This window comes from Cercospora beticola, chromosome 1 (assembly GCF_033473495.1).
Source record: "Cercospora beticola chromosome 1, complete sequence".
Classification (NCBI taxonomy): Eukaryota; Fungi; Ascomycota; class Dothideomycetes; order Mycosphaerellales; family Mycosphaerellaceae; genus Cercospora; species Cercospora beticola.
Genome location: NC_088935.1, coordinates 3,249,175 through 3,267,936, shown reverse-complemented (window position 1 = coordinate 3,267,936; position 18,762 = coordinate 3,249,175). Strand labels below are relative to the sequence as shown.

General features: G+C 54.5%; 10 protein-coding genes across 10 annotated transcripts; 4 read left to right on the top strand and 6 right to left on the bottom strand.

Moving 5' to 3' along the window:
* Positions 1 to 146: 146 nt before the first annotated feature.
* On the top strand, positions 147 to 1,649 carry RHO25_001312 (uncharacterized protein; the record flags this gene model as incomplete). Its single annotated transcript, XM_023593919.2, has 1 exon — positions 147 to 1,649. The coding sequence occupies one exon, from the start codon at positions 147 to 149 to the stop codon at positions 1,647 to 1,649; it is 1,503 nt and encodes a 500-aa protein (XP_023458328.1).
* Positions 1,650 to 2,056: 407 nt separating this feature from the next.
* RHO25_001311 (uncharacterized protein) lies at positions 2,057 to 3,050 on the top strand (the record flags this gene model as incomplete). Its single annotated transcript, XM_023593918.2, has 3 exons — positions 2,057 to 2,111; positions 2,160 to 2,776; positions 2,835 to 3,050. 3 exons carry the CDS (start codon positions 2,057 to 2,059, stop codon positions 3,048 to 3,050), a joined length of 888 nt encoding a protein of 295 aa, XP_023459533.1.
* Positions 3,051 to 4,483: 1,433 nt separating this feature from the next.
* Positions 4,484 to 6,534, bottom strand: RHO25_001310 (uncharacterized protein; the record flags this gene model as incomplete). The annotated part of the gene is made up of 3 exons (XM_023593917.2): positions 4,484 to 4,721; positions 4,784 to 6,411; positions 6,487 to 6,534. 3 exons carry the CDS (start codon positions 6,532 to 6,534, stop codon positions 4,484 to 4,486), a joined length of 1,914 nt encoding a protein of 637 aa, XP_023459532.1.
* Positions 6,535 to 7,665: 1,131 nt separating this feature from the next.
* RHO25_001309 (uncharacterized protein) lies at positions 7,666 to 8,580 on the top strand (the record flags this gene model as incomplete). Its single annotated transcript, XM_023593916.2, has 1 exon — positions 7,666 to 8,580. One exon carries the CDS (start codon positions 7,666 to 7,668, stop codon positions 8,578 to 8,580), a length of 915 nt encoding a protein of 304 aa, XP_023459539.1.
* Positions 8,581 to 9,320: 740 nt separating this feature from the next.
* Positions 9,321 to 10,718, bottom strand: RHO25_001308 (uncharacterized protein; the record flags this gene model as incomplete). The annotated part of the gene is made up of 2 exons (XM_023593915.2): positions 9,321 to 10,420; positions 10,487 to 10,718. 2 exons carry the CDS (start codon positions 10,716 to 10,718, stop codon positions 9,321 to 9,323), a joined length of 1,332 nt encoding a protein of 443 aa, XP_023459538.2.
* Positions 10,719 to 11,231: 513 nt separating this feature from the next.
* Positions 11,232 to 14,339, top strand: RHO25_001307 (uncharacterized protein; the record flags this gene model as incomplete). Its single annotated transcript, XM_023593914.2, has 3 exons — positions 11,232 to 13,940; positions 13,990 to 14,276; positions 14,330 to 14,339. The coding sequence occupies 3 exons, from the start codon at positions 11,232 to 11,234 to the stop codon at positions 14,337 to 14,339; spliced, it is 3,006 nt and encodes a 1,001-aa protein (XP_023459541.1).
* Positions 14,340 to 14,738: 399 nt separating this feature from the next.
* On the bottom strand, positions 14,739 to 15,263 carry RHO25_001306 (uncharacterized protein; the record flags this gene model as incomplete). The annotated part of the gene is made up of 1 exon (XM_065602102.1): positions 14,739 to 15,263. One exon carries the CDS (start codon positions 15,261 to 15,263, stop codon positions 14,739 to 14,741), a length of 525 nt encoding a protein of 174 aa, XP_065458174.1.
* Positions 15,264 to 15,630: 367 nt separating this feature from the next.
* Positions 15,631 to 15,936, bottom strand: RHO25_001305 (uncharacterized protein; the record flags this gene model as incomplete). The annotated part of the gene is made up of 1 exon (XM_023593913.1): positions 15,631 to 15,936. The coding sequence occupies one exon, from the start codon at positions 15,934 to 15,936 to the stop codon at positions 15,631 to 15,633; it is 306 nt and encodes a 101-aa protein (XP_023459540.1).
* A 473-nt stretch (positions 15,937 to 16,409) lies between these two features.
* RHO25_001304 (uncharacterized protein) lies at positions 16,410 to 17,172 on the bottom strand (the record flags this gene model as incomplete). The annotated part of the gene is made up of 2 exons (XM_065602101.1): positions 16,410 to 16,559; positions 16,648 to 17,172. 2 exons carry the CDS (start codon positions 17,170 to 17,172, stop codon positions 16,410 to 16,412), a joined length of 675 nt encoding a protein of 224 aa, XP_065458173.1.
* A 646-nt stretch (positions 17,173 to 17,818) lies between these two features.
* RHO25_001303 (uncharacterized protein) lies at positions 17,819 to 18,496 on the bottom strand (the record flags this gene model as incomplete). The annotated part of the gene is made up of 1 exon (XM_023593912.2): positions 17,819 to 18,496. The coding sequence occupies one exon, from the start codon at positions 18,494 to 18,496 to the stop codon at positions 17,819 to 17,821; it is 678 nt and encodes a 225-aa protein (XP_023459535.2).
* Between the last annotated feature and the right edge of the window lie 266 nt (positions 18,497 to 18,762).

Here is an 18,762-nt window from a genome sequence, read left to right as displayed (position 1 = left end):
ATATTCTTAGAGGATGTACAGGTAAGCATGCACCTGCCCGCTCAGATAGACGGACTTTCCTAAAGTGAGGTGGCTGGCTTTGCTGGCTTGCTGAAGCCAATGCTCATCATGACCTTGACATCATCCTGCTACAGACAACCGCGAGCATGCAATTCCTGCCTGAAGAGCTGCTGGCCCTCATCTGCGAGCACTGCGACCATTCCTCGCAAAAGGCGCTGCGTCTGGTCGACAAGCGATGGAGCGCAGTGAGCACGCCCCTCGTCTTCGAACACTTCTACATGGGCGTGTTCGAGGACGGCCTGGACAAGCTCGACAATGTCTCCAGGTCTCACAGCATTGCCACGCATGTCAAGAGCTTTACCATATACGCCGACATCATCCCAATGATGGAGAAGCCGGAATGGCTCGCAGCAATCGACTTCCGGCCACGATTCAGCTCTTGGTTTGCAAGCAGGGCTCGTTACCAAGAGCAGTTCGACTTTTCCTCACCCTTTCGGAACACTGGAGCAGGTGGTATCGACTACATGGCGGCATATGATGCTCTTCCCAGACACAATCTTGGGGAGGATGAGCTGGATCGTGCCTGGCATGACTTCCTCGCGTATCGCAGAGAACAGCGCGAATGGAGACAAGACCAGCAAGGAATGCGATTGAAAGAAGCACTTACCTCACTACCGAATCTAGTGGAAGCCAATGTGAGCTGTACGACGCCATTCTCAGGAGGAAGAACAAATGAATGGCCGGTATTCAATCGCCTTCAGCGGACCATTCTTGTCGGCCCTGACGACTGGAGATACTCTACTGATCATTTCGATCCCGACTATGCCGTAGCCTGTGGGCATGCCGCACTTGCCTTGACCGAAGCTGTTGGCTACCGCCCTACCTTCTGCGGTCTTAAGCCCGTCACGAAGCTGCTGCTGCGTTCGTCACATCTAGGTGCATTCGAAGATTTGACTCGGTTCCAATCCGAGAAATCCAATCTCGTCGACATACTTGGCGAGCGGCGGCATACTACAGCACGCCTTCCTATGACCAGCGCAAGACACCAGCTGAGAGTGGATGCCTTCCGAAGTCTGGTCGTTCTGAAGTTGCACATCCCACATGCAACACTGTCGACTCGCTGCAGTGGGCTGGGCCTCCAAGCTGAGACAATTGACTTCCTCAGAGCGGCAACATCGTTGAAAGATCTGGATCTCAGGTATACAGACGATGAGCTGAGCCCTGATGACGAGTTACCTCAGCTTGAGGACTTGTTCACACAGGATTTGCTCTGGCCCAACATTGAACGTCTCTCGCTTGCAACGAACGTAGGCGCTGAAGTCTTGCTTGGGTTTCTCGCCCGACACTCTAGCACGCTTCGCCAGCTGGAGTTGAGAGATATGCTCATTACCGACGTGGAAGTGCTGCTGCGTGAGCTACCCACGACCGTGGCGCTCCGGCACGTATATGCAGAATGCTTGTGGGACTATTCTCCCGACGGAGAGTTCCTATCGGTGCTCTCACGAGGCACGTCCTATTCAGATCCCTACGAGAGGCAGATGGAGGCATACTTGCTCGGCGAATCTGTACAAATGCCTTCCCTCGAATGGGATGGCGCAAGAGGCTCTGAGGTCATTTTCAACGATGACGAAAACGTTGGTAGTATCTAGAGCTTTAGCGAATGCAGGTGATTCTTTGCTCAGATGGCTTGAAATCCGCCCATATCGGCAGTCGAGGGTGATGTTGCCGGTATCCTGGTGGCATCTGAAAAAGCCGAGACCTCTACTTGGCCCCGCAGCTGAAACTGAGCTGAAGCCGCAACAGGCTACAGCTCCAAAGCTGACCTGTAACAGGTCAAAAGTGTTAATCAAGCTTCACTAAGCAATGCCGCAGTTTATTCTCTTCAAAACTGTCCACTCAGCATCCTGGCAACCTACGATAGACTCGTGGCTCCATGCTAGGGCCTTGAGCTTCGAGGCTGTGCTCCGAGCTGTGCAACCTGTGGCCAGTATATGTAGGTCACAGGCGCTGAGCTTGGAGCCTGACAATTTTTTGGAAGTACAAGCAGAATTAGAAAATGTCTCAACCACCGCAAAATCCAGCATATGGACAGCAGCCTTACGGACAGCCTCGTAGGGTCGCTACCCTCTCCTTTGCAACACCTCGCTGACCATCATCAGCTCAAGCACCACAGTACGGCCAGCAGCAACAATTCCCTCCTCCGCCATCTGGCGCACCGCCTCCGAGCGCAGCACCACCACATGGCCAGCAATCGTACCATCCCTCGGCACCGTCTGGTCCACCGCCTTCGAGCGCCGCACCACAGGCGGCAGGGCAAGGAGATCATGGCTCGTTCCAAGGCGGCTCGTACAGCGTCACCCACCGCGACACCAATGCTGTACTGAACATCGACCTTCAGCAAGGTGGGACAGTACGAAGTCGCTCCGGAGCAATGATCCACATGGCAGGCACGGTTCAACTTTCTGGCAAGGTGAAATTCAGCATGAAGAAGCTCTTCACTGGAGGAGAGATGGCCGAAAGTTCTTATGCTGGCTATGGGCGTCTCGCTCTTGGTCCTACCTTGTTTGGCGATATCATCACCCTTCAAGTTGACCCGTCTCATCAATGGACGATCGGAAAGGATGCCTTTTTGGCCTGTACTCAACAGATTACAAAGGAGACTAAGGCGCAGGGCTTTGGCAAGGCTATGTTTTCTGGCGAGGATCTGTTTATCTATCGAATCGGCGGCCAAGGCTTGGTGTGGCTCACGAGCTTTGGCGCTGTGGATCGTCTCGATGTATGTGTTGTGATGAACATCGTTTATGCATTCTTACTGACAATTCTGTTTACGCTAGCTCGCCCAAGGAGAACAGCATATTGTTGATAACGGGCATCTCGTGGCCTGGAATTGCGACTACAAGATCGAGAAAGCTGGCGGCGGCTCGATGACGGGTCTGAAGACTGGTGAAGGCTTGGTGTGTCGCTTCACAGGCCCAGGCTCAGTCTACGTCCAGACTCGCAACGCTGAAGAGTTCGAGAACTACGTTCGGAGCCTTGCGGGAGCTCGTTGAGGTGGATGATGAGAGTGGCTCGAGTTTGTTGACAGAGGGCGGACTCGTCTCCCACGACTCTCTGTAGCGCAGTTTTACACGGAGACATGGCCACGAGCAGATTCCATCCCGTTTCTCCAGAAGAAGTCGTTATTCGTTTCGTGGTGATGACTTGTTGAGATATCCCAAAACTCGATCCAAATTTCCAACCTCGAAAGTACTTTCCTTACTGCACGTATGTATCGACGATGAGCTCACAACAATCTACATCAAAGAGATCGGACACTGAACCAGGGTATCTTTGCAGTCTTTGTAATCAAAGCCCGGAGCTTCAAGATCCTCTTTGGAGCTTTGACAGCAAGCGGGACGAATGATTGATCACGCCATCGTTTGGTACCACACAAGTGTGCATATGTACCTACAATGTAATGCCGAGTGTACATGCAACTATATAACAAGTGATCCGTAGGTATTTCTCACAAGTCCATACCCGCCTTTCGCTCAAATAAGAAGAGAAAAAATGGACAAAATCGCAACCCTCTGGAGTTTCCTCCCCGCATCTGGTCAGATCGCGATCCCGCCGACACAGACTACGTACCGGGGATCTGGCTCCACAGCAGCTACGACAACAACGACAACAAGACGTGCACAGCAGTCACAAGCGAAGTCGAGCAAAGGAACGCTGCCCACGATGAGTGAGAAGCACTGAAAGCTGTTGAGCGGTCATCTCAACTCGATGTATCTATCATCATATTCATGGCTTTGCCAAAGTTGGCAACATTGAGACGTCTGCACTCTGTAATCTGAGTGTCTCTTCTCGAATTGTCGCACCGCGGCGGCCGCTGGTCACAAAATATCATCGCGGACAACTCAAACAGAAATCCGAGTTATCAGAATAGGAGTTTGACAACAGGATAACTCGTCGCCAGCCTGCCGGGACATTCTCAGCATTACTGAGGCATGCTCAAACCAAGCGCCATGAAGGGTTCTGGGGAGAGGCGCGCTGGGCACGAAGGTAGCTTGTGGCACGAACGAAGCTCATGAGCGACAAGAACGTGAAACATGAAAGGAAATTGATAAAAGTGGAGCAGCAACATATTAATCACAACCGAGTGTTGCAATTCAGGTTCTGTGCTCAGTCCTATCCTGTTACTGCAGCATGATCATCGTCACTTCATAGCGCATATTCATCTGCTGCGTCTGCCCTGCCGTTGGTATCATGCAGCTCATAGCCATCCTCGGAGCACAATGCATCGTGTCGTTGCCGCATTATCATGAAATCGTCATTCTGGGAAAGGAGTTCGCTGGTTGAAAGAAGAAAGACAGGCTCCGGCAACTCTCGCACTGCGTCAATTTGTTGTTGACGAGTGAGACCAGGAGGGTCGTCGGAGCCGTGCTACCCGTGATAGGTGTCCGTAGTCGGGTTCGTGTCGAGAAGGAGAAGGACGGCGTGCCTAGTACCTCTGAGCAGAAGCGTAGGGATTTCCGCTCTGGTCTGGAGTCGGTGCAGCACCTCCCATGGTGTTCGGGAAATAGCCGTTCTGCTGCATCTGGTGGCCAATCGCCAGCTGTGGATTCTTCTCCAGAATGTTCATCATGCGCTCATGCCTCTCCATCTCCTCCTGCTTTTGTCGGGCAGCACGCTTCTTGCGACGAGCACCTTTGCGCTTCTCGATCTCTTGGATTTCACGTCTGTGCGGAAATATGTTAGCGGCGCAAAGAACTTGAGAAAACAGCAGACAATGGTGGCATACCTCTGTTCATTCATCTCCTTCCACTCCGAAAAGGCACCCTTGATCCCGAGGGCGGCAATACCGACCGCTGCGGCGTCTTGGATCCATGCTTTCGTTTGTTTCTTGCGAGCCTCCTCCGGACTCATTTCTCCTTCGGCGACAAGACGATGTCTCTTCTCATGTGCTTCCATACTCGAATACACTCCGTGTGCTGCATGAATAGTCGCGACAGTAGCGAGACCAGCCGTGATGAGCTCTTTACCGCGCATGTGCTTACGGGTCTTTTCCATGTCAGTGGTAGAACTACTATCACTGGAGTCGTTGCCCCCGTCATTCTTGGCATCGCCGTTCGACTTCGCCATGGCTCCGGCGGCGCCTCCTGCAGCGGCGGGGGCGAGCGCACCGCTTCTAGTACCGCGAGCGACTTCGCGACCGCCCTGATCGTCGCGATCGTCTGTCCGGCGAGTACTGCCGGTATCTGAACCTTGTGAGCGGCGCTGGTCACGGGCACGATGGCGGGAGGGCACATACGAGTCTGCGCTAGAGTCGCGAGAAGGCGAGCGTCTCTTACGGGATTTGGAGCGAACCTGGTCGTAGATGTATTTGCCCGCGCCAGCCACTGCGCCGGCTCCGAGAAGTTTCTTCCCAAGGCCAACGCCGTTGCCGTCCTCGCTCGGAGCACGGCCGCGTGATTGAGAGCGACCACGAAGGCGATCCACGATGCTGCGGCTTCGAGCTCGGATGCCTCGCGGAGCCTCTGGAGAAACGTCACGAGAGTCGGCGCCACGACCGCGAGATTTAGAGCGAGGCCCATTCGCGAGTCGATTAGCAGCCAGGCCGCCAATGACGGCTTCAGCAAGGTGGCGCTTGGACTTCTTGTCGGGGTCACGATCGATCAGACCGTCGATACCACCGGCGCCCAGTGCAGCGGTTGCAACACGCCTGCCTTTCTCGCCGGTCCATGGGCCAGCCTCTCTGCGGGAACGGAAGGCTTCAACGGCACCAGCAACGAGTGCTGCTTGTGCTGCTTGAGCCCATTTGCGTTCGGTGCGGGACTTGTCTCCTCCAGCACGAGATCTGCTGCGGCTGCGGCTCCGGCTCGAGGAATAGCCTCGACGGCTCCGAGCTCGCGAGCGAGAGCGGGTGGAGCGACCACTAGGCGAACGATCACGGTCCTTGTCTTTGTTGCCCATGATGTTGGCAGCCAAGCCACCGAGACCAACAGCACCGAGAGCATCTTCGAGGCCTGACTTGCGACGCTCAGGCTTGCGAGGTGGAGAGCGAGAGTAGTCGGAGTCGTAGCCACGATCGTCACGGTGCTTGCGACGTCGCTCTTCGTGACGTCCGGCGGCATAGCCAGCAGCAACGCCAGCAGCAACTGGAGCACCACGTTCAGTGAAGCGATCGTCGTCGTAGTCGTCCGAGTAGCGCCTGCCTCTGCCGCCTACGCTTCTAGCGCGCAGCGGCGGGCCATAGCCATCATCGTAACGGCTGGCTGGTGGAAAATCGCGCGGGATGTCCTCAATGCTGTCGTCGCGGCCGCGGTAGACCATTTCAGTGCCTCGAGGACCAGGGCCCTTGCCTCGCTCGATGTACGTCTCTTCGCGAACGTAGTCTGGCTCGTCTCTGTCACGTGGGCGGGTGCGGACCTGAGGGCGACATGTCAGCGAGTTCTCGAGGCGTATATCAATGGTGGGGCAGAGGCAGTGGCAGCTGTCACTTACATTGCGGTAGCGGCGCGGCTCATAGTAGTCGTCGTCGTAGGTGCTCATGGCGTCGGCGGTCGACGATGGCACCTCGTCGGCGGTGGGGTCGATGGGTAGGTGTGTGCAAGCAGGAGAGTGGAGTGGAAAGAAAAGGCGTCGAGCAATGGGTGAGGAAGGACGGGCGAGTGAGGAAGTGGTGTCGGTGGGGATGCAGGTCGGCGATTAGGTTGCGCAGGTGGAGTGATTTTTGGGCGGCAGTGCACTGCGTGTGCGGCGGCGGGTGATGATGATGGATGAGGTCGACGTTGAGGCAGCGAGGCAGTCACTCGGCGGCCAGGATGCTGTGTGGTGCCCAAAGGGTCGTCTGCTGGCTGCGGGCTTGCTTGCGATGGTGGGGCGCGGCCAAGTCTGTGAAGTGATGCTTGACTGCCGTTTCAGCTGCTGCTCGGCGCGCGCTCCTGCTGCTGTCGGCCAAGACGCGTGCGATACGTTTTGCTGATACTGTCGCTGCTTTATTGCTGTCGAGCAGGAGGTGGTGAGTGTGTCGTTGCAAAGGCGGTCGGCGAGTCAACGCTGAAGAAGCACAGCGAGGCGGGTCGCGCTGGCTACGTCATGCGCTCACATCGCTTGCTTGTTGCTGAGCGTGCAAAGGACATCCTGGTCCGGTCGTGCTCCGTCGGATGCACTCTGACGAGACGCCTGCAGCCACCCCTTCGTTCGTCCTCCACCTGCCTCGCTGTCCATCTTGCTGCTGCTGCTGCGGCGGCGTGATCGTGCGCAACCTCACGCTCATCAATCTCCGTCCAGCTCCGACGCGTGGTGGTGGAGGAGAGCATGGAGCACCTTGGCTTGCCCGCGGCTCTGCATGGCCGCCGAAAATGCTGCCCACCCACTCCATATCCGTATCCCGCGTATCACAGCCTGTGCTGGTCTAGGCCCCCTTTCTAATCCAATTTCTCGACGCTGCCACATTCTTTTCTGCCCAACGACCCGTCGCACCCGTCTCCGCTGCGCTTTGCTCGTATTGCGCATTTGTCCCGCCGAGGAGTGGGAGCGGAGGACGCGGCTGACTTGCTCTCGCCTGTGACTCCTTCACCCATCTCTCGTGGCCATTCAGCCTACTAGACAATCCTCGACCAACCCCAGCATTGATCGCTGCAGCCATCACGGCCGCGCACGTGTCGCTCTCAGACCACGATGGGCGCCACGGACGAAGGCTTTCCGCAATTCCGCAGGGATATTCCGTACAACGACGAATCCTCCCTGAACACCTTGCAAACATGCATTCCTCGGCCAACATCTGCAAACGATCAACAGCGCATATGGGTCGTCTACGTTCATGGCGGCGCCTGGCTCGCTCCAGATCAGTCATCCGCTGACTTTGATAAGGCGCAGCAACTCCTGCTCGACTCACCCATCGTGGAACACATTGCAGGATTCGCCTCGATCAATTATCGTCTCTCTGCTGCCCCATGGCATCCCAAATATCCTTCCAATCCGGCTGATCCGGCGCGCAACGCGAGGCACCCAGATCATATCAATGATGTTCTAGCTGCCATCCTCCACCTGCAGGAGACTTACCGTTTCGAAGACCGCTACCTGTTGGTCGGCCACTCATGTGGCGCCTGTCTTGCGCTCCAGGTCGCGATGAAACGATACTGGGGCCAGCAGTATGAGTCTACCACAGCCCTGGAGCTCAACGTGGTGCCGCCACTCGCAATCTTGGGCATCGAGGGTCTTTACGATCTTCCTGCACTCGTCGAGTGGCACTCGGATCGCCCTTTCTATCATGACTTCGTTGCCGCTGCCTTTGGACCAGACAAGGCAGCCTGGAAGACTGTAAGCCCAACGTCTGCTGATTTCAAGAACACCTGGGAAGACGGCAAGCTTGTGGTCATTGCGCACTCACGGGAAGACGAGCTCGTAGAATGGGAGCAGCCCGAGCTTATGATGAAGTCGCTACATGCTCAAGGATTCCAGGATTCTGGTTCTCGAAGGACTAAGTTACTGGATATGAAAGGGAAACACGATCAAGTTTGGCAGGATGGCGACGAAGTGGCTCGAGCAATTGAACTCACTGTGCGAGAATTCATCGGTATGCGTGTGATCTGAGGCTTCGCGCAATACTGTAACCCACATCTTTCTTGACCCATACGCTTTTCAGCAGCAGTGGTCATGAGCTCGCACGCACCTTGGAAACCCAAGCACGGCACTCGACCTCATCTACAGCAATCTTCCCATTATGGAACAATGCAGGCCGCAAGAGGTACCGTAGGAAAACCAGCAATTGGCAGAAAACAAGACCACACGGCAGACTCGGATGTAGATCAGCTATGAGCGCTCGACCAAAGCTTCGTCGCTGGTGCAAGATCTGCTCCTGTTCATCACGACATTTGGTCAGCTTAACACGCAGATAAGTTTCGCGGCAGGTTCAGGGACGCACAGGTCCGTCTCCGGCCTTCGTCGAGCCATTATATCAAGGTATCGCAATGTTATGATCTAGATAGACAGATGAAGTACCAGGGAGGACTCGGTCTCATGTCTATATAGCTCGTTGGAAGCAGAATATACTCACAATCTCAACGCCATAAATGGCATCTACGACTTCCACTCAACGCATTCATTCGATTCAAGAGTCTGGCACTTCAAATACTGTGAGACCGGCCGTTGCCTGACAAGATAGACTAGAATATCCCTCAACCCAGATTTGCTACGTACTACTAACAAATGGTTGTGAGAACTGTCATCAGCCGAACGCCGATTCTAGACATGTCCATGAACACGGTCGCGGCGGACGATCAGACCAAGGCGCAGCCCCTTTCACTGCTTCATCGCTTCAGATACGCCATCTCTCAAGGGTCCCAAGGACTAGTCGCTCGTCTTCCAGTAAGTAGCTCAGGAAGCCCATGTTCTTGCACGAGTAGCACATCTTCGTGTCTTATGCCGAATTTATCCACCAGATATATGCCTGGTTCGCTCGTAAATGTCATACCGGCCTTGATTATGGTCTGGTTGTTGCCTTTGTTAAGATAAGGACTTTCATGAGCCTTGATGCCTATCCCGTGCCCGACTCTGTGAGTAAATGCAGCTCCGTATCTTGCCTGCTCAATAACGCCTCGAGCAGCCAGATCAACCGAAGCACATGTGGAATTCTCGTGTAAAGCGTGGAGGGACGCGGTTTGGGCATCGAGAACGACGTTCCAGACATGTACCTTTTCTTTCACGTCTGACTCCAGTGAATCCCAGTCCTGCTGGCTCTTCGGTTTAGTAAAGAAGGGAGGGAAGAAACTCCTGCAAATGTCACTGCTGTATCCGTGGAGGTGGGCGCCGACATCAATCAGGATCATCGTCTCTCTGTCCAGCTTTTTGATGCCATCGGTGCCACCGTGCGGGTTGGCCGCGTTTTCATCGAATAGCACGATGTCGAAGAACGGTTTGAGCCCCGCTGATCGAAGAGTGTTGTCAAGGACTGTCGCCACTTCGGTCTCGCTCAGCCCTTTAGTCAGACATTTTCTTACTGCTCGAACGGCTTCCACGGTACCCGTGTTGACTGCGCGGAGGATGCGTATCTCAGCTGCTGACTTGATCTGCCTGACACGCTCCACGGCACCTCCTAGTCCCTTGACATCGAATCCATGCTGCATCAGCCCGCGAGAAATGAAGTCTCGCATTTCCTCATCAACCATGACCTTCGGCGTCGACTCACCATAAGATCCGAAGGCGTACGATGAGCGCAAGGTCGTGTACGGATTCCAATGTTCTTCATACGTGATCAGATCGATATCTCGTGAGAACGGCATCTTCAACAAACGTGCACGCTCGGCTTCGAATGCAGGAACTAAAAAGCTTGTGTTCGCGACAATATGGCCGAGCGCTGTCTGGTGTGGTCTCACTATCATGATGAAAGGACGCTCCTCAGGCTCCCATACTTCCCATTGTTGCTGGGTCACGTCTGTTGAAAGGACAATATGAGCTTCGTGAGATGTCGCTGTGCGGTTCATGGGGCTCTAGACCTTACTGGCATAATAGGAAAAAGTATATCCAGGCTCAACAGCAAAGGCGTCGATATCTTCATCATGCAACGCTTGGGCCAGGCTGTCTCTACGGCTCACGAACTCAGACAGGTCGAGAGACTCTGCTCCGTGCAAGAAATCCAAGCCGGTATCTCTACGCAGGGTGCTGATAGAGCACTGTTGGATTCTGCGGAGAGGTCCTGGGATCCTTTCAAAGGGCAGGGATGGATGCACCATGGCTTTCGAATTCGTAAAATGCTGCATCGAAAGCTCGAGTGAATATCGCGAATTCCAGGCCGCGAGCAGGCCTAGGAGCAGCAGGCAAGCCGCGCCACAGCATTGCCGCAACGTCGTCTGGCAGTGTCGCCTACTGGAAGCCCGTGAAACGACCCGGTGCTCTAAAGCGGATCCACGCTTCTCAGTTGATGAGCTCGACATGTCTCGATCCATGTAAACTTGACCGTGCTCATTATTGTTGACGTTGAGCGTCTGCAAGTGCTGTCAGCGAAGGCTGGTTTCACGTGCAGGCGTGCCGGGTGCGGCTGTAAGCGAACGCTAGCGCATCGGCACATCGAGCTCCGCCGCGTTCATCAGACAAAGGCAGCTGCGAACTTACATTCCACATTACCTCCGTACCTCGACAATCTATCGCAACACATCTCGAGGGTCTTTCCGCGCGCGCGACCACCAGGCGCACTTTCACGCACCGCATCAAATACAACCCACGCGCTGTGCCCGTGGCGAGGCACAATGAGCAACTTCCTTGACCAGCAGTTTCCCGACGAGGAGGAAGAAGACGACTTCAATCCAGGTCAACACGTGGCGTCAGACGACGAAGACGATGCAAAACCGCAGGTCGACGAGGATGAGGATGAGAGGCCTGCCAAACAGCGAGCAGCCGCTGGCGCCGACGATGATGAACTAAAGGAGGAGGCCGGCGACGAAGATGGCGCTGAAGACGCGAAAGAAGGCGAAGAAGATGAGGAGGAAGAAGAGGAAGACGAAGAAGAGGAAGAGGACGAGGATGATGAAGACGATGTCGGCCGGCCCACCAAGCGTCGAAAACAGAGACGAAATCAGTTCATTGATGTCGAAGCCGAAGTCGATGAGGACGATGAAGAGGAGCCCGAGGAAGAAGATGACCTCCCTGGCGAAGAAATGCACCCGGATGATCTCCAGGAGCTGCCTCCTGGTGCCGACAGGGATGATCGCATGCACAGAGAGCTCGATCGCAAGCGTGAACAGCAGGAAGCCATGGACGTCGAGGAGACCGCAGCGCGATTGAAAGAGAGATATGGACGACAGAATCGTGCCGCAGGCTCGGGATCTGGAATAGTGCCCCAGCGTCTGCTCATGCCAAATGCAGACGATCCACGAATTTGGTTCTTGAAGTGTCGCCCAGGGAAAGAGCGTGAAATCATCTTTGCGATGCAAAGTCGCATCGTGGAGCGCCAGCGATCTCGAGAGCCAGTGCAAATCTTTTCCGCTTTTGAGCGCTCCGGCACCGGTGCTATGATGGGCAAAATCTACGTCGAAGCGCGTCGAGTGGACGATGTCACTGCGGCCTTTGATGGCGTTACTCATGTCTTCATGGGCACCAAACCGCAGCTCATCCCAATTGAGGAAATGCCCGCTCTCCTGAGGGTCAAGAAAAGCAAGCAGCTGGAGCCCGGGATGTACGTGCGTCCTAGACGGGGTCTGTACGCCGGCGATCTTGCCATGGTGGATGAAGTTGAGCCCAACGGAACCGAAGTACAGCTGAAGCTCATTCCTCGCCTTGACTACGGCCAGACCGAGGATGCCAATGCTGCTGCAGCCGTCATGGAGCCTGATGGGCAGGGAGGCATGAAGCGGAAGCGTGTGGCACAGCCATTCAAGCAGAGACCCCCCGCGCGACTATTCAGCGAGAGCGAGGCCAAGAGGAAGCATGGCCGATACTTGTCACAAAAGGGAGGTCTGAGTGGAAACAGCTGGACCTATCAGGGAAAAGAGTATATCGATGGTTTCCTGGTCGAAAGTTTCAAGATTGGCCATCTGCAGACAGATGATGTCAATCCGACCCTCGAAGAAGTCACCAAATTCGCGGCAGCGACAGAAGATGGCACGGAGAATCTGGATTTGGCTGCTTTGGCTGCCACTCTCAAGGCTGGTGTGGGCGCAGACTACTTGCCTGGCGACAAGGTAGAGATCTTCCGTGGCGAGCAAAAAGGTGTGACCGGTCGGGCGACGGAAGTCTACAACGAAGTTATCAAGATTCAGGTGGACTCCGGCGCGCTTGCAGGCAAGATGATTGAAGCCCCAATCAAAGATTTGCGCAAGCTCTTTAAGGAGGGAGATCACGTCAAGGTCATTGGTGGCAGCAAATACCAGGACGAAGTGGGCATGGTTGTCCGTCTGCGCGATGATAGAATCACAATTCTTACGGACAGCACCCAGCAAGAGATCACAGTCTTCGCCAAAGATCTGAGAGAGGCCACCGACAGTGGCGGTGTTGTGGGCGCATCGAAATACGATCTGTTTGATCTAGTGCAATTGGATGCATCAACAGTTGGCTGCGTGGTGAAGGTGGACCGCGAGAGTTTGCGTGTGTTGGACCAGCTGGGCAGTGTGCGGTCATTGCTGCCCACTGCGATCTCCAACAAGATCGAGAAGCGCCGCGAGGGTGCTCCAGCCACTGATCGCAACGGAAATGAGATCAAGCCTGAAGACACCATCAAGGACTACGGCGGTGAGGCGCGTGAAGGCAAGGTTCTGCATATCCACCGCGGTTTCGTCTTTGCGCAATCGCGAGAGAGCAGAGAGAACGCCGGCGTTTTCGTGGCGCGTAGTAACACCGTGGTCACAGTGGCAGCGAAAGGTGGCCGCGTCGGTCCCGATTTGACAAAGATGAATCAAGCGCTCAAAGGTCCAAATGGAGGTGCAGCTCCTCCAATGCCACCTCCTGTGCAGCGGGGACGTGATCGACTCATCGGACGCACAGTCAAAATCAAGGTTGGTCCTATGAAAGCCATGATTGGTATCGTGAAGGAGTCGAGTGACGCTGGCGCCCTGGTCGAGCTGCATAGCAAGAACAAAAAGGTCACTATGCCCAAGGAGAAGCTCGCTGTCATTGATGCGACATCCGGCCAAGTTATATGCTCCGATGCGAGCACATTCGGCGGCTTTGGAGGACCTCGTGGGGCACCAGGCAGAGGACCACCGATCGGCGGTGCGACTCCAGGCCGGCCTGGCTATGGAGCACCTCCAATGGCAAGCGGTGGACGGACGCCAGCATACGCCGCGGGAGCTGGAGGTCGCACGCCAGCCTGGAAGGCGGATGGCGGCCGCACTCCTGCTTGGCAAGCCTCTGGCGGACAGACTGCTTACGGCGGAGGCGGTGGCATGACGGCTTACGGCGGGCAGACCAGTTACGGCGGAGCCACATCATACGGAGGTGGCTCGGTGTGGGGAGGCGGAGCAGTAAGTCCTACATGTTCGATCGAATAGCAATTTACTGACTGTGCCACAGCAATCAGCGTGGAATCCTAATGCAGGAGGGGGTCGGACGCCTGCTTATGTCGCCAATTCAGGCGGAAAGACACCCGCATATTCTGGCTCAGGTCTTGAGGCGCCAACGCCAGGGGCGTACTCCGCTCCAACCCCCGGGGCAGGCTATGGCGATCAGCCGACGCCAGGAGCCTACAGAGGAGCTGCATATAACACTCCCGCCAACTACTCAACACCAGGAGGGTTCCCCGAGACACCGGCGCCGTACAGTGCAGAAACTCCAGCGGCATCACACGATGATGGGCCACGGTAAGGCGAATGATTTGTTCATCATTAGGCCACTGCTAATTTGATTTCTACAGGTACGAGTAGTGGTATTGAGTCGACGTTTGGGATCATGGTCATGACTTTGCTCGTGACGAGAGAAGCGATAATAGATTGCGGTAGCATAGCGAGAGTCTGGCAGAGCCACAATCTTGTACTATTACAGGGGCGCCTGTGAGGTTGCCAAAATTCTACATTGGAATGACAGACACTAAATTCAGCGACTTGGCCATGCTTCATGTTCCAATGCTTCTTTAACTTTCGTGGTAGGGAACTACACCCAATGGCGGCATCAAAGCAAGAGCTGTCAATCGTGAAGAAGGTCGCTACTTAACACCGATATGTTATGAAACACGCAAAAGGACTGTCGAAACGTCCTCTCGGCGACATTAAGCTCGCATCTGGGAGGTCGATGTCCGGAACGTTGGCGAGTTCGTCGACGAGGCGCTACTTGAAATGGGCCAAGACTTCGATGTTAGCAGCGGGCCATGAAGCGCCAATATCAAGAGCAGTATTTGCGCTGCTGAGATCTGGCTCATAACTCTGCGCACGGTTTGTGAATCGTATAGAGCGATCCCGTAAGTCGTCCGGCATGGCGTTGGTGAATTCGTCGAGTATGTCGGTGGGCGAGGCAATTGTTAGAGCACCAGAAAGCAACTTCCTACCAAACGACATTGAGAGGCAGTGGTGGGTTTCCTCATCCGTCCAGGCCGGGGTGACCTGCCATCGAGTATCCTCCACTAGCAGATGCAACTGCAGCTGTTCTGTCTCTGCAGAGTCGATCAAGGCCTGGCTCCAAGCAGTCAAGTCTTCATGTTCACCAGGTCGGTTCACACACAGGCATCGGACACATTCTCGTTGTATATTGACTCCAGGCAGCTCCTCGACGTTGGTGTGCGCTCCAATGTCTGTATCATCGGCTTCCTCCATAACCTTGTCTACGATAAACAAGTAAGGTCGTTGGTCCGGCATAGCGTTCTTGAACCCTTCGAGTATGTCTGTTCTGCAGGCGGCAGCCAAGTCTTGTGAAATACGTTCCTGCTAAAATGTACCAGATGGAGCAGACATCCTTCTCATCCGTGCTCGCACCATGACTTGCCATGAAGTGTCCTCTTCGAGCAGATGATCCTGCAGCTATAGCGTCTGCACAGAAATACTGATTATTCAAACGCTGGAAGAAACAACCAAAGTCCGCTTCGTTGTGGGCCTGTGCTAAGAACTTCAGGACATCCATCTGTGCGGAAGCACCATGGCGACCGAGCAATTGATCTCCTGCCAGGCCGTATGGCATAGTTCGGTCTCCGCATGAGAACAAATCGCCTGGCTCCGCCGTAACGCGCTAAAGTCGGTCTTCCATCATGAGCGCAACACCTGTCGTCATATTAGTCGCACTTTTACCAAGCATGTAATCGAATTGAACGGGATCATCGACATCCTTGAGGTCACGAAAGACGAGGTGCCACACATACACTTGTGTAAGCATAACACTGTCGTACATATCGAACGTCAGCTCGTCAGGATGCTGGACCAGAACAGGTTGAGCTGCTGCTGGGAAGGCGAGAGCGAACTTGCTAGGAATTGTCTGTGTCTGGGTCTCCGCAGCTCCCGTCGGGACATCCTCAGCATCATTCAGGGGAGCTCTCATTGGGACGTCCCCAGCCTAGTTGAGGACAGCACAACGGAAACTGGGCAATACGCTTACTTTGCGATCTCTCTCACGAGCTCGAATCTGCGGCTGCCTCGCTTGTCGAGGCAGAGTGCCTTAGCTATGCTGCACAACGCGGAGCTACGAGGATCAAAAAGGCACTCGAGTTCTTCGGCCAGAGGAGTATGGAGCCTCAATCCTGGTTTCTGTTTGGCTTTCCGGCAGCAGCCCAGCGTCAGTTTGGGGAGCTGCTGGCGTCGGCTGCGAGGATGCTTTTCGTTGTAGGATCATGCGTATCTGCCCATTAGTCTGGTCGGCAGCTTGCGCTATAACGCGATAAAACAAGCTTGCATCTTCCAGGCCAGTGGATTGTATGAGTTGCTGATTTTGCTCTATAATCTTTTTTCGATAGATCATCGTAGAGTATTTGTCCCTGCAACAGCGTACGATCTGAGAAGCTGGTCAAACGTATCCTAGGGGAGTTTGGAACGCAGCAGGCGTACGCCAGCCTTGGCTCTACCCTTTTGCCTTAATCTCTCTAGGTTGATATTGCGCTCCCTACAAAACTTGATGATTGCATCGTGCGGCACCACGCGTCCATAGCGATCATGCTTATCGATTTCCTGCTAGTAAGCTATAACCTCCAGCGACCATTAGTTGCAGCACTTTACTACGTAGAGCACTGAAATAATCGGATTCCGAAAGACTTACATCTTGCGGCTTGGGACGCGCATCGTGTTTTGGGCGCCTCCTTTTCGGCTTACTCGGTGCTTGCTGAGGAGTACTTTCATCGTCAAGATCGTCACGAGCCGGCTCTTCCTCAACTCCTCGGCTCTTATGCTGTTCAGGCGAGTGCTCTGTATGTTGTCGTATCGGCCGTTCGTATTCGTGCTGCAGTGCAGGGCCAAGACTTGACGATGCTGCCCCAGGAAAGAGCGGAACTGAGGAGGCGTATGCAGAGGGCAGATTGTTCCCCTGCCAGTGGGTGTAGTTGTAATCGAGACTTGGCGATGCTGTGCAAGGGAGATGCGGAGTTGCAAATGTCAAGGCGCCGTTGGCAGAATGGGCAGGATGCTGGAAGGTGCTGGACGGGGATTGAGGGTGGAAAGCTGGCAACTCTTCCCATGGAGAGCGTGGAACTGCAGATGTTGCGGGCTCATTGTCGAACTGATCGTGTTGCAGAGTGCTGGGCGGGTGGTTGTAGTGTGGATAGCCGCTAGAATAACCGTCTGCCATTGCAGCGGCGGTCGAGTGCAACAGCCTGCAAAGCGAGTGTCGCTGTACTTCGGAGGTATGTGCGAACGTGAGAAGCGAATCTAGACGTCCAGAGAGAGATCAGAATGAGGTCCTTCCAAGATTGAGGTCAAGTACTGTGGCGAGGTAAGACCAATCCAAGAGCCCCGAGTTCCTTCCCAAACGTTGAGTTCAATATGAGGAAGCCACCACCGCGACTGCGCTTGAATCACTCCACCACCCTTCAACAGCAGAGGAATATTATCGTTGTACAAAACGCAAGCGCCGTGTTTCATCAAGAGTCTGCACACGGGCTGCAATGCTCCAAGTCTCCATCTCATGCATGGCAAACAGCCTGCTCGCTCGACATAGTAATGCAATCGCATCCAGGCTCGCAACTACTCACCCAATCCGATGCTCTGCGAAGCATGTCTGTAACAAGCATAGAAACCAGAGGTGGCGCGGGAGTCTGTCGTGCTTATTGCGCCTGTACTTCTCGAACGTGACGCCGAAATCGCCACCAGCATGCGGCAGAAATTACTCCTCTATAACCCAAGTGTGGTTCTCGTGATTGCCTTTCCTCTCGTCGAACAAAGCGAGCCCGAACATCGCATCTTCCAGCTTTTCGCGGTCAACGAAGCCGCGGGTCTTAACGTGCATATTGTTGGCGATTAAGAAGCAACGCTTGACGAAGTTTTGGATCTTCCCTGCCTAACCCTCTTAGATCCTTACTACAGCGCATCTTCTCTCCGTCTTGGATAAATATGGAAAGCTTTTGAGTGTTGTAGGTCGTCTTGCGCTTGCTGATGAAGTTGTACGCAGACTCCGTGACCGAATAAATAGAGAGATCGCGGGTGCAGAAGAGCGATATCTCCACAATAGACTCGCGCAGGATGTCCGGAACCTTGAGAAGAGCATAACTAGCACGAGAAATGTTTGGTGGCCGGAAACCGATGTTTGCAGGGACTCTGAGCAGTCTTTCTGGGAGATAGTAGTGGATCTCTATAGCATTTGTCTTGCGCCAGGCACGACTAAAGGACAGGATCTTGAAATGCTTCTTGTACGCATCTCCAGAGCCTGCCGCTTTACTGGTACCGTCGATCTTGATGCTGGGGTGGTCGCTAGTGTCCTTCAGAAACCAGAAAAGAATGCGGTTCGCAATCTCTGCGAGAAGACGCAATCTTTTATTCTCTGGAATGGCGACAGTATGGCGCTTGAAGTCTGGGTTCTTCAATTTCAGCTTGAATCCAGACCGCTCTGGAGTCTTCGTGTCGCCATCACGAGCCTGGATGCGAGGATTGCGCTTCGCGCGAGGAACAACAGGCATTGTGAGGGTAAGCGTGTGATATCTAGCCGGTATTCTCGTGTAACCAGCGACCAGCGTGGTAGGCGGAATCAGCGTGTCTTGAGGCATCAAGGCGGCGTTGTCGTATCCAAAGGTGTGTCTGTATCTCCAAACTATCGAAGATCGTCATCTTGTCAAGCGAGTTCGTCGACAGTCTCGTGAATCAAGCGGTATCAAGCGGTTCTCAGCGGTATCCTTGGTGGGTTTTGGCCATGGCGGAAGCCAGCGTTCTTCTTACGCGCAGTAAG